The sequence below is a fragment of the Theropithecus gelada genome, chromosome 3, assembly GCF_003255815.1.
Source record: "Theropithecus gelada isolate Dixy chromosome 3, Tgel_1.0, whole genome shotgun sequence".
Lineage (NCBI taxonomy): Eukaryota > Metazoa > Chordata > Mammalia > Primates > Cercopithecidae > Theropithecus > Theropithecus gelada.
This window is the reverse complement of record NC_037670.1, coordinates 50332659-50346235: the sequence shown is the minus strand read 5'-3', so window position 1 is coordinate 50346235 and position 13577 is coordinate 50332659. Positions and strand designations below refer to the sequence as shown.

The window sequence follows — 13577 nt, the reverse complement described above, 5'->3', positions numbered from 1 at the left end:
AGGAGAATCGCTTGAACCCGGGAGGTGGAGGTTGCGGTGATCCGAGATCACGCCACTGCACTCCAGCCTGGGCAACAAGAGCGAAACTCCGTCTCAAAACAAATAAAGGAAAAACAAAACAACAAAAAAGAGTGTGCCTGGTCGTGTCTGTCCTTACCTGAATAGGCGTAGTCTCTATTGATTAGGCGACCATCTGGTCCCGTTAGCACGATGCTTTTTGGGTTTGAGGGAGGGTCTGCTTTGCTGCCCAGGTTCTAGTGCAGGGCACATTCACAGCTGACTAATGCCTCCACCACCCAAGGGGTGCAAGCCACCATGCCGGGTTAATTTATTTTTGTAGAGACAGGGTTTCGGGTTTCGCCATGTTCACCAGGCTAGTCTTGAACTCCTGTCAGGCCTCTGAGCCCAAGCTAAGCCATCATATCCCCAGTGACCTGCATGTATACATCCAGATGGCCTGAAGCAACTGAAGATCCACAAAAGAAGTGAAAATAGTTTTAACTGAGGACGTTCAACTAACTACATTCCACCACTATAATTTGTTTCTGCCTCACCCTAACTGATCAACGCACTTTGTAATCTCCCCCACCCTTAAGGTTCTTTGTAATTTCCCCACCCTTGAGAATGTACTTTGTGAGACCCACCCACTATCCGCAAAACATTGCTCCTAACTCCACTGCCTATCCCAAAGCCTGTAACAACTAATGATAATCCCATCACCCTTTGCTGACTCTCCTTTAGGACTCAGCCCGCCTGCCCCTAACAGCCTGGTTGCTCACACAAAGCCTGTTTGGTAGTCTCTTCACACGGACCTGTGAGACACTGACCTCAGGCCATCCTCCCACCTCGGCCTCCCAAAGTGCCCGGATTACAAGCATGAGCCACCGTGCTTGGTCTGCTAATTTTTTATTTCTGCAGAGATGGGATCTCGCTATGTTGCCCAAGCTGGTCTCCATGTTCTGGGCCCACCCCCTCCTCCTGCCCAGCCGGACGCGGTCGTCCCCAGACGGAGCCCCTTACGGGCAGGGCGTTCTGTACAGAGACCGCAGTCCTAGGCAGAGTCAACCCCACGCGGCCACATAACCGCCCAGGGGGCCGGGGGCAGCGCGGTGAAATGAGAAAGGGTTACACTGGAGGATCCGGGTGCTGGGGACACTGACATTTTCGGTATTATTCTTGAAGCTTTTCCCTAAGTTTGAAATGACCTAAAAACACGTTGTTTTGAGATGGAGGCCTCCTGGGACCCGCAGGAGGCGCGGCCGTGGGCGGGTGGGCCGCGCGGGAGGCGCCGGATGGGTCGCTAGGCCTCCTCCCTCACGCCGGCCTAGCCCTCCTGCCCCACAGGGCCCCGGCCGCAACCCTGACAGCTTCCCCGCGCCTCGCCCGCCTCACTGCGCCTGCGCGGAGCCGCCTCATTGTGACTCAGCAAGCGCGCCGCCTGCGAGAAGCGACTGGACGCTTCGAGAAGGGAAGCGGAAGGGCCAGGAGTGGGCGGGCCTGCGCGGCGCGGCGGGATGGGATTGGCCGGATGGCTGGTGACGTCTTCGAGGCGCGCCGACGCTACTGGGCCGCGGCCTGGCGGGATTGGCCGGTCTCCGGGAGACGTCGTCGGGGCGCGCCCGGAAACCCGAAGGCCGAGACGGCTCTCAGGTCCGGGGGGTGCAGATAAATGGCCGTAGGCCGCTGGCGGCGCGATGTCGCGTTTTGCTGTGGGCGTAGGTGTGCGTCCGACAGCGTCTCGGTTCCAGTGTCGAGGTTCTTTCTGCTTTGCTACCCGGAGCCGACTACGAAGGAGGACACCTGCGTTTCTGCCTCCTCCATCTGTTACCGCAGCTGCCTGGGTCCCGCACAAGAGCTAGGTATGGGGCCGGGATTACGCTGTCCCCCGGGGCCAAGGTCTGCCGGGGGTCGGGCCTGCCAGGGGAGGTCAGGCTGTTCGGGGGTTCCGCCTGTCTGTTGAGAGTCCGGCTGTTTGCTGGGAACCGGGCTTGCTGAGGGTCTGGCTGTCTGTTGGGGGCCGGGCCTGCCGGGGGTCTGGCGGTTGGGGGTCCGGCCTGTCTGCTGGGGGCCGGGCCTGCCATTGGGGCCGTAGTACCGAGTCGGACGGGATCGTTAACTCGCCAGCCGAGCGACAGCCACGTAGAAGTGTCTGTTTTCTTGCTACATGCCCGGCCCGCCAGGGTAGGGTGTTGGCTTCTTCGGACGGCTGTTGTGAGTCCAGAACAAAATCATTTGGGGATTCACATCAAATCCTTGTGAATTCCTTGAACAAAACAATTTCGGAACGCTTGCTGTGTGTCGGGCACGGGGAGCTAGTAATAAAGCAGCTGATCCGTAATTGGAAACTGTGGGCGAATATGGGCAGGGAAAGAACTAATGGGCACCTTGAGTAGCGGGTGTGTAACTTAGAGGGAACTGGGGAGGCTTGGAGTGGCTTTAAACCGAGGCAGGAGGGGATGAGTAGACGTTTGCTGTGGGCGAGAGTGTTCCAGTTACAGGGGACAGCCTAGGAGGCCTCCAGGAGGGTGGAGAGAGCTGATGGGAAGGTCAGGAAAAGGCCCCGGGAGGGCTAGTAGTGGGTACTAGATGACGGGAACCTCGTGAGCCCCAGGAAAAGGCCCCAGGAGGGCTATTGGGTACTAGATCATGGAGGGGACCTCGTGAACCCCTTGATTCTCTCTTGAGTGCAGCAATTTCACCAGCTGTTTGCCTGTTTTCCATGGTGACTTAACAGCTTGCGCTTCTCCCTGGTCAACTCCAGGTTGATGTCATCGAGGAATAAGTTCACAGACTCAGTGCCTAAGGGAGTTGGAGAGGCGAGGGACAGAGTTAAATCTCTGGATAATGGAGTCAGCTAACGTGATTTAGCACCTAGTAACAGAGTTTTGTTTATGTCAACAAGTATATTCCATGGATAAAATTGTGACTTAAAATTCACCAGAATCGTAATCATCACTGGCAGCTGTGTGAATTGGCTGTCGCCCCTCTCAGTGTGAGTTGAAATAGAAACCCGAGTTCAAGGAGTGCTTCATAGACTAGGAATTAAAAGGCTAGAAAGGAGTCCGTGTCTCTTAATGGGATTAATTACGAATGTCCGACACCTGGTATTTGTACTCAAACTCCATTGAACGCTCCCCACACAGCGCGTTTGTTGACTTTCATTAGCTATAAATTGTAAATCCTGGTGACTGAAGGGCAGTCCAGCTTTCCTCCTAACTATTCTAATTCTCGTAGGTGATACTTAACTCTGCCCTCAGCATTTTGAGCACTGTTGTCATAATGGAGTTTCCTGATTTGGGGAAGCATTGCTCAGAAAAAACTTGCAAGCAGCTAGGTAAGTACTTTTGAAGAGACTTAATGGAAAATGGTATTTTGTTGGGGGGAAGCTGACTGTTATGTTAATTAGCTGATAATTGTGTCTTGGCCTTCCTGGCTTTTCAGTATTGGGAACTGCGCTGGTGCAGGTTCTGTTGGACACTTAGCATCCACCACAGGCAGGGTGCAGGGGTGCAGGCTGGCAGGGCTGAGTGGATCCAGTGTGCTGCTTGAGTACTTGCAATGCCTCAGGCCATGGGGTCTCTCTCTAAAAGACAGCCTGACCCTGGGATTGTTTTCGCATGTGTGGGCCTTGAGGACCTATCCATCTTATAAGCCTGAAGCACTCAGTGTAGGTAAACACTTTGATAGTCCCTTCTATAATTATTTTGTTCCAGTCTTTAAAACACTTCCCTGTTTTTTGTGTTTTAGATTTTCTTCCAGTAAAATGTGATGCGTGTAAACAAGATTTCTGTAAAGATCATTTTACATATGCTGCACATAAGTGTCCGTTTGCATTCCAGAAGGTAATTCATTCTTAATTCAAAAGATTCTCATCTTCACTGTCTGAAGCTGCACTGTCTTGCTGGTATGGTAGGACTAGCCACGCGTGGCTAACTCAGTGAAACTTAAATTTTAAAATCCGGTTTCTCAATCCCACTAGCCTTGTTTCACGTGCCCGCTGTTAGGCAGTACAGATGAACATTTCTGCCCTCACAGGTCTTTCTGTTGGATGACTCTCAGGCAACTGAGATCTTATTGTCAGGGACTCATGGAGTCACTTAGTTGTAACCTTGTGTTCCAGCTTACTTAAGATGTTCAAGGGCTGGGCGCGGTGGCTCAAGCCTGTAATCCCAGCACTTTGGGAGGCCGAGACGGGCGGATCACGAGGTCAGGAGATCGAGACCATCCTGGCTAACACGGTGAAACCCCGCTTCTACTAAAAAAATACAAAAAACTAGCCGGGTATGGTGGCGGGCGCCTATAGTCCCAGCTACTCAGGAGGCTGAGGCAGGAGAATAGTGTGAACCCAGGAGGCGGAGCTTGCAGTGAGCTGAGATCCAACCACTGCACTCCAGCCTGGGCGACAGCAAGACTCCATCTCAAAAAAAAAAAAAAAAAAGTTCAAATACATGGTTCCTTTGATCCGTTACACCATAGCTGTGTCTTCACGGGATGCAAGAGAGGTTTTAATATTTGACTTGGAAGCCAATCAGGAAGGCAGTAAATATGCTTATTTATTTGAATAACTGCAGCCTTGACGTCGTATTTTGGTGACTGCCAGAGTACACAGTAGAAACTGAAAGAGGACTCTAAGGACATGAGCTTGCCCCCGAGTCCAGAGGTTTGAGACTTCTGTTGTTGACTTTTCTCAGATGGTTCCCAGCCCATGTTCGCTTTGTCTCTGGTTAGGTCACAGGTCGTTTTGGTGAACTCTCCCTGGTGGCGGTGGTAATGTGGGTGGCCCAGCATTCTCTGCTCTGACCAGTGTTGGCCAGGGTCTGACCCTCCAGCCATTTGTAGGTCATCACCGAGGGTAGGGAGAGTGACTCACATTCCCTGCGTTTACTAGGCACGGATGACTAAGCCACACTGCCCAGCGTGTCTTCCCACTGCCCCTTCCTGCCCTGGCATGGGCGGGGTCTGGCTGGAGACCGTTTACTAATACTTTATTTCTTCATTTGACCAAATGAGGGAGCACCACCACCTGTGACTCTCCCAGCTCGGGCTGCAGATAATTAAGGTGTGCCCATAATTCCGTGATCACCTGTCACCCGTTTGATGTCAGTTGCCACCTCAGTTTTCTCATTGGCCTTTCCATCAACTCCTGTCCTGGCTCAGGTTTTTAGCCTTGCTGGGCCTTAGCTGCTGGGCGGTCCTCCCCTTCAGAGCCCCCAGCTCAGGTTTTTAGCCTTGCTGGGCCTTCAGCTGCTGGGCGGTCCACCCCTCAGAGCCCCTGCAACCTTTGCCTGCAGCCAGTGACGGTTGTTAGTGCCTGGGAGCTCGCCCTGGTTACACGTGGCCTCATCTGGGCACAAACAACTTTCCAGGTACATAGAAGCTGCCGGGAGACCGCAGAGGGGATCAGGCCGTTGGTGATTGAGGGGAGCTGGAGGGTCTTTGTGGTCTGTGTTTCCCTCCATCTCCTCCCTGTGGAGGCGTCTGGGCAGGCTCTGCTCTCACCTGGGCGATGCCAGCCTGAGATGGCCCCAGTTGGTTTCTGCAGTCAGCTGAAGTCCATTCGTTGAAATTTCACTGGACTCCTTAGGGCAGCTGATGCCCACATTCTAGAGATGGCTGCCGCTAATCCGTGACCCAACGATGCTTTGTTGTCAGAGGGCTCGGGAGACCGGTTTTTGTACTTTGTGTTTAAGTGTGTGCCGCGCAGGAGTACCCGTTTAAAACTTTTGTGAGTGTAGGTTGTATGAGTCTCAGATGCCATCTTACCTTTGTTGTGAAGGGGTAGGCTGCCCCTCCACACCTGTGGGTGTTTCTCCTTAGGTGGAACGAGAGACTTGAGAAAAGAAATAAGACACAGAGACAAAGTATAGAGAAAGAAAAGCGGGGGCCCAGGGGACCGGCGCTCAGCTTACAGAGGACCCATGCCGGCACCGGCCTCTGAGTTCCCTTAGTATTTATAGATAATTATCTTTACCATCTTAAAGATAAGGGAGTGGCAGGACAATAGGATCGTTTTTAGGGAGGAAATTAGCAGTAAGACATAAGAAGGATCTCTGTGACATGAATAAATTTAAAGGAAAATCCTGTGCCTTGAGATAAACCTTTTAGCAACATTGTTTCATCCTATCACATGGGGATAAACCTTGGACAATACCTAGCTTTTCTAGGAACAAAGACACACCCTGCACGCCCAAAATCCATTGAACCTTGAGTTACCACAGCACATGTCTCTTGCAAGGACAAGGTTGGGGGTAGGGTCACAGATTAACAGCATCTCAAATACAGAACAAAATGGAGTCTCTTATGTCTACTTCTTTCTATATAGACACAGTAACAGGCTGATCTCTTTCTTTTCCCCACATGTTGTTTTTAGGATGTTCAGGTCCCGGTATGCCCACTCTGTAATACTCCCATCCCAGTGAAAAAGGGCCAGATACCAGACGTGGTGGTTAGTGATCACATTGACAGAGACTGTGACTCTCATCCTGGGAAGAAGAAAGAGAAGGTAAGGACAGAGCCCACCTCAGTTCCTTCATCCGAGAAGCCTGGTTTTTCCTTGGGAAGAGTCAGTTTTCTACCTGAAAATTAGTCTCAATAGTTGATATACAAAGTAGAAAAGTTGTGACCTAAGGCTGCATTGTCCCTGTGCTAAACTACGAGCGGCCTGAGTTTTGAGTTTTATAAATGTTCTTTAATATGAGGGATCCCAGGTCAGGTTCGTCGTTCTTGATTGGAATTTACTAGTTTACCTCCTGAGACGGAGAATTCACATGGCTTTCTAGATCCATTCTGTTCATGTGCGTTTCGTTTCTTTTTTTTGTTTTCTTTTTTTGAGACAGAGTCTCGCTCTGTCACCCAGGCTGGAGTGCAGTGGTGCTGTCTTGGCTCACCGCAACCTCCGCCTCCTGGGTTCAAGCGATTCTCATGCCTCAGCCTCCCGAGTAGCTGGGACTACAGGTGTATGTCACCACACCCAGCTCAAGGAGCTTCTCTAGGGAGCTGGCTACTGTCAGGCTTAATCTGTTCCTAGTCACGGGTCCTGGTTGGTGGTTACAAACTATCTTAGTATATGATGTTCAGTACTTTACAATTATATTACCATAAACCAAGTAACTCTTAGTCTCAAACATAGAGAATAAAATTGGTGTTCCTTAGTCTGCCACACAAAACTCTCTGTACGGAAGCTTGCTCTGGTCCCCCCCTTTCTGGCCCTGTCTGGTTCCCCCTGCTGTGGCTGTGTCCTGGGACCCTCAGCCTTTGGAGGTCTCTTAAGCCTCTGAGACACCACAGCTCTCTCTGGCATACCCACTTCTCCCACACGACACAGTTTCCCTTGGTGGGGGCTCACCTAGCACTGCCCTAAGGCCCCCGCACAGGTGTGCCCTCCAGGCTGCTGCTGGCCCACTCTGCTCCCGCCCTTGTGGTGGGCATGGTCTGTTCTGCCTGCATCCCTGCATGGGTCCCTCCTGCATGGTCGCTCAGCATGGCCATGCCTGCCTGCCTTGACTGGAGGGCCACCCCCGGCTGCTGGAACCCTCCCCACTCTGCTTGCCGCCTTCCCCTTTTGGAGTTCTGACTCTAGGAATTTACATGGCTGCCTACACCCTGGCACCAAAAAAAAAACACTGGGTACAGGGACATGATTTTTTTTTTTTTTTTTGAGACGGAGTCTCGCTCTGTCGCCCAGGCTGGAGTGCAGTGGCCGGATCTCAGCTCACTGCAAGCTCCGCCTCCCGGGTTCACGCCATTCTCCTGCCTCAGCCTCCCGAGTAGCTGGGACTACAGGCGCCCGCCACATTGCCTGGCTAGTTTTTTGTATTCTTTTTAGTAGAGACGGGGTTTCACCGTGTTAGCCAGGATGGTCTCTATCTCCTGACCTCGTGATCCGCCCGTCTCGGCCTCCCAAAGTGCTGGGATTACAGGCTTGAGCCGCCGCGCCCGGCCTAGATATTTTTCTTGATGGGGACAACCTCCCCTGTCCCAGAGCTCCTGGAGCCAGTGCCTCTGTGGGGCTTGCCTGTCACCCGTGCTTGGCCTCCTTCCCTCCTGCTCCCTGCTTCCTGGCTGCTGCTGTCTGTTGTCCTCCCAGCAGCCCCTCCGGGCCATCTTCATGGGAATCCCAGCTTCAATGCTGGCTTTTCTTTTTTTTTTTTTTTTGAGACGGAGTCTCGCTCTGTCGCCCAGGCTGGAGTGCAGTGGCTGGATCTCAGCTCACTGCAAGCTCCGCCTCCCAGGTTTACACCATTCTCCTGCCTCAGCCTCCCGAGTAGCTGGGACTACAGGCGCCCGCCACCTCGCCCGGCTAATTTTTTTGTATTTTTTAGTAGAGACGGGGTTTCACCATGTTAGCCAGGATGGTCTCGATCTCCTGACCTCGTGATCCTCCCGTCTCGGCCTCCCAAAGTGCTGGGATTACAGGCTTGAGCCACCGCGCCCGGCCTTTTTTTTTTTTTTTTTTTTAAAGGGACAAAGTCTTGCTCTGTTGCCCAGGCTGGAGTGCAGTGGCGTGAGGTTGCTCACTGCAACCTCTGCGTCCTGGATTCTAGCAATTCCCCTGCCTCAGCCTCCCGAGTAGTTGGAATTACAGGCACACGCTGCCATGCCTGGCTAATTTTTTATATTTTAGTAGAGATGGGGTTTCACCGTGTTGCCCAAGCTGGTCTCGAACTCCTGAGCTCAGGCACTTCAGCCGTCTTGGCTTCCCAAAGTGCTGGGATGACAGGCATGAGCCACCGTGCCCGGCCCCATGTTCTTCTTACCTGCACTGAGATGGTCAAATGAAATTTTGCATCTGTACTCTGTGCAGACAGGAGCCATGTCTAGTTTAAATGTGAATGTTCTTACTGGGGGCTCTTAAAAGAATTTCTTATTAAGGTCGGCACAGTGACTCACACATGTATTCTTAGCACTTTGGGAGGCCAAGGTGGGAGGATCACTTGAGGCTGAGTTTGAGACCAGCCTGGGCAACATGGGAAGACCCCACGTCTACTAAAATAGACAAAATTAGCTGCATGTGGCGGTGTGCACCTGCAGTACCAGGTACTAGTGAGGCTGAAGCAGGAGAATCACTTGAGCCCAGGAGGCAGAGGTTGCAGTGAGCCGAGATTGAGCCACTGCACTCCAGCCTGGGCAACAGAGCCGAGACCCTGTCTCCAAAAAAAGAACGACTTGTTGAAGTCATTTTGCTCTCTCAGATTTTTACATACCGTTGCTCAAAAGAGGGCTGCAAGAAGAAAGAGATGCTGCAGATGGCATGTGCCCAGTGTCACGGCAACTTCTGTATCCAGCACAGACACCCTTTGGACCATAGCTGCAGACACGGGAGTCGCCCTACCGTCAAAGCCGGGTGAGAAGAGACTCAGCTGCGATGGCTTGGAACACGCAGTAGCTTGCGTGGAAGCAGCTTGCACTCTAGTGGGAGGCGGCGCCCCATTGAGCACCGTCACACACTGACTGCTGACCTTGTTTGTTGAGGGAGATGGGACTATAATAAAGTTGAATGCTGAAGTTGATTCTGGTGGTTCTCATTTCCCACTACTGCCGTCACCAAGTACTACAAACTGGGCGGCTCAAACCACAGAAATCAGTTCTTTCACAGTTCTGGGGGCTGGAAGTCCAGGCGCAGGGTGTTGGCAGTGCTGGCCCCTTCTGAGGCCTGCGGGGAGCATCGGCTTCATCTCCCCAGCATCTCGGGGCTCGTCGATGCGCAACCCCCGTCTCCACCTTCATCTTCACACGTCATTCTGTGTATGTCCTGACTTCCCCTTTTTGTAAGGATGCTGGTCATGTGATCCCACACTCGTGATCCCTTAAAGACTTGTGACTTTTGGAAAGACCCTGTCTCCACAGAAGGTCACACTCTGAGGTACTGAGTCTAGGGCTCCAGCGTGTCTTGGGGATATGATTCAACTCATAATGCTAATATTTGTCAAATTGGGAGGCATCTGCATCTGCTAAGCTGTTGCACCTGGTGGTGTCTTGTGTCCGTCCCTGGGCCGGGTCGGTGGTAGTCGCTTACCTGCAGGAAGCTGTGTGGGTTCTTGCGGTCAGCACGTGGAGGCTGAGCTGACCATCCACCCTCTCTGTAGGTGTTCACCCATGACAGCCTCTGAATCTAAGCCGTCGGGAGATTTCCTCGCCCTGGCTCCTGGAGGGCTGGCCCAGCGACTCAGGTACTGGTTCACCCGGCTCATGTGAACGCAGTTAGGTCTGCGTGGGGTGCTGCAGCTCTTCAGTGGTGACCATGGAAAGGCTGCGTGTGTAACTACAGTGTGACGCGATGCTCCAGTGGTGTGACTTCATCAGGGTGGATGAAGGACACAGGACCGGGGCCCCAGGTTACAAAAGCAGCTCACTCCACAAGCTCGCAGCAGCATCGAAGAGCTGGTTTCTGAAACAGCTTTCTGCCCTCCAAGATCTTCAGACCAACCCTTCTGTGTCATTCAAGACAAACCTGAAGAGAGTTGTTCTTTGTTCTTTGTGGTGGAAAGTAGAGTGATTAGGTCCTTCCCATCCGCGCTGCCGTGTGGGTTATCTCCACTCTAGAAAACTTCCGCACTTGGGTACCCCCGTACTTCTAATGGCAAATAGCCTGAAACCTTGAAACTTTCCCATTGAAATACACACATTAGGCTGGGCGTGGTGCCTCACACCTGTAATCCCAGCACTTTGGGAGGGCGAGGTGGGTGGATCACCTAAGGTCAGGAGTTCAAAACCAGCAAACACCAGACGGCTCACTTGTGCACTCTTCACCATGTTGCCTCTGTAACGATGTGGCTCTCTGGCCGAGAAGGTGGGGAAGGACATCCACCTGCCTGGCTGAGGGTTCTTGTCCAGCGGTGGCCACAGGCACTACTCGCATTCCCTGAGGCACGGCTGTGCCTGCTCCTGACTTCCAAGGGGCTGGGACTCGCTGTGTGAGAGAAGGTGTGTCTTCCTGGACCAATTGTCCCTGCCACAGCCAACTTAAAACAGGCACAGTTCAGCCAGGTGCAGTGGCTCACGCCTGTAATCCCAGCACTTTGGGAGGCGGAGGCAGGTGGATCACCTGAGGTCGGGAGTTGGAGACCAGCCTGGTCAACATGGTGAAACCCCATCTCTACTAAAACAAAAATTAGCCAGGTGTGGTGGTGGCACACACTTGTAATGCCAGCTACTCAGGAGGCTGTGGCAGGAGAATCACTTGAACTTGGGAGGCGGAGGTTGCAGCGAGCCGAGATTGTGCCACTCCACCTCCAGCCTAGGAGACAGTGAGACTCAATCTCAAAAAAAAAAAAGCACGGTTGTCAGCAGCCAGCCAGCCTGAGAGACAGCTGCTTTGCACCTGGATGTGATTTCAGCACCAGCAAAGTTGCAAAATGCCACCTGTTGAAGATGGCTCTGTCCAGTGACGAAGCAGTGGAAACTTCCAGAAGTGACTTAAAACAACAATGGCAGGATAGGGCTTCCTCAAGTACTGGAGATTACAGGAGACTGGGTTTTATGGGATTGAAGAGCAGAAAGCCAAAACAATGCAGGGGAGGGGAGGGAGGGTGGGGTGTGAGGTCCACAGTCCTTCGTGGCTTAGATGACAGATGCACCCTTCGTGGCCTGACACTCTCCACCACTGTCTGATTTGTGAAGCGATGAACACGGGTAACATAAATACTGGTCTTAGGTTTATACTGACAGCTACTATGCACATCAAGAGTGCAGTGATTTCCTGGGAACTTGGGTGCTGGAATAAGGTGAAATAAAATGCCCCTGAGTTCCATCCTGATCTGAACTGCCCTGGCCATCCAGATGTGCCCACCAGGCATCCCGCTGAGAGTTCACAAAAACACGAGCCACTGCATTTTTTTTTTTTTCTGGTTTCACCGTCTAAAAATGTAACGGGCAGGGTTTGTATTGTTTCCGTTGTATGAAAAGGTGATCAGACCTGCAGTCAGGCAAACAATGTTTCTGTCAATGACGGACCACCCGATGATGCTGTATTTTCACTATACCTTTTTATTTCAATCTGTCACAAACTTGTTTGCTTTTATTACTTTCAATTGACATAATTGTACATACTGATGGGGTACATTGTGGTATTTGGAGGAGTTTGAGACCAGCCTGGCCAACATGGTGAAAACCCGTCCCCCCTAAAAATATAAGCAGCCAGTCGTGGTGGTGGGCACCTGTAATCCCAGCTACTTGGGAGGCTGAGGCAGGAAGATTGCTTGGACCCGGGAGGCAGAGGTTGCAGGGAGCCGAGATCGCACCACTGTACTCTAGCCTGGGTGACAGAGCAAGACTCCATCTCAAAAAAAACAAAAACGAGCTGGTCATCCTTCAGTCCGACAGAATGCTGGGATGTAATCCTCCCAGCAGGCTGGACCACACCAGGCCTAGGTTTAGAAGCACAAACACGCAGCGCCGTGCCACAGTGGCCCACAGCATTCAGCGCACTCGCACTCTGCACACGTTTGTCGCCTGGGAGCCACAGACTACGCCCTACAGCCTAGGTGTGGAGGAGGCCGGACCATCGGACCATTGAACTGTGTCAGTCACTCTAGGATGTTTGCACAACAATGCAATCACCTGACCACGCACATCCCTGACACTAGGTGACATGTGACTGTTTCTGTGCTTATTTCATGGGGTCTGTCCTAGGCCAGCGGTTCCCAAGCCCTAGCCTGTGTCAAAACACAGGGCTCCTTTCGGGAGGGTGCTGGACCCCACCCCGAGGCCCTGATTCTGTGGTCTGAGGTGGACTCAGGTTTACACCTGGAGCTGCCTGGGTGACACGTCTGGTCTGGGACTGCGCCTGGACAAGCCGTTTCCTTGCGTCTCCAGCACTGCCGGCCATGTGTGCTGTGGAGCAGTGAAAGTGCAGACGGCACAGTGTTCAGTGTGGTTAAGTTTAAAAACCACTAACTTGGTTCAGTCAGTGGAAAACTTAGGTACGTTAGGAACCTGGGTATGTGAACTGAATTTGCAGATGAGGTGTTCTAATGAAAAAATGTTTTTAATTTTTAAAGTCTTAAACAATGTTCTGATAATTTAATGTTCAAATTGAGATGTTTCCAGCCGGGCCCAGTGGCTTACGCCTGGAATCCCAGCACCTTGGGAGGCTGAGGTGGGCGGATTGCTTGAGCCCAGACGTTTGAGACAGGATTGGGCAATGTAGTAAGATGAAGTATCTCAAAAAAATAAGTAGCCGGGCATGATGGCGTGTGCATGTGGTCCCAGTTACTCAGGAGGCTGAGGTGGGGGGATCACCTGAGCCTGGGGACGTCAAGGCTGCAGTGAGCTGTGATCACACCACTGCACTCCAGCCTGGGTGACAGAGAGCAAGACTGTCTCAAAAAAAAAAAAAAAAAAAAAGGCACGATGGCTCACACCTGTAATCCCAGCATTTTGGGAGGCTGAGGCAGGCGGATCACAAGGTCAGGAGTTCAAGACCAGCCTGGCCAACATGGTACCACCCCGTCTCTATTAAAAATACAAAAATTAGCCAGGCGTGGTGGCAGGCACCTGTAATCCCAGCTACTTGGGAGTCAGGAGAATCACTTGAACCCAGGAAGAGGAGTTGCAGTAAGCTGAGATTGTGCTATTGC

At 52.2% G+C, this 13577-nt stretch overlaps 1 protein-coding gene across 2 annotated transcripts; it reads left to right on the top strand.

Moving 5' to 3' along the window:
• Positions 1 to 1607: 1607 nt before the first annotated feature.
• On the top strand, positions 1608 to 10609 carry ZFAND2A (zinc finger AN1-type containing 2A). Of its 2 annotated transcripts, XM_025379386.1 has the most exons (6): positions 1611 to 1859; positions 3235 to 3334; positions 3748 to 3842; positions 6371 to 6502; positions 9192 to 9343; positions 10086 to 10609. In XM_025379386.1, the coding sequence occupies exons 2-6, from the start codon at positions 3280 to 3282 to the stop codon at positions 10192 to 10194; spliced, it is 543 nt and encodes a 180-aa protein (XP_025235171.1). In that variant the 5' UTR covers positions 1611 to 1859; positions 3235 to 3279; the 3' UTR covers positions 10195 to 10609. The 2 variants fall into 2 exon arrangements, with proteins under 2 accessions (XP_025235172.1, XP_025235171.1); XM_025379387.1 differs by lacking the exon at positions 10086 to 10609 and having other exon boundaries at positions 1608 to 1859; positions 9192 to 9509.
• The last annotated feature ends 2968 nt before the right edge of the window (positions 10610 to 13577 follow it).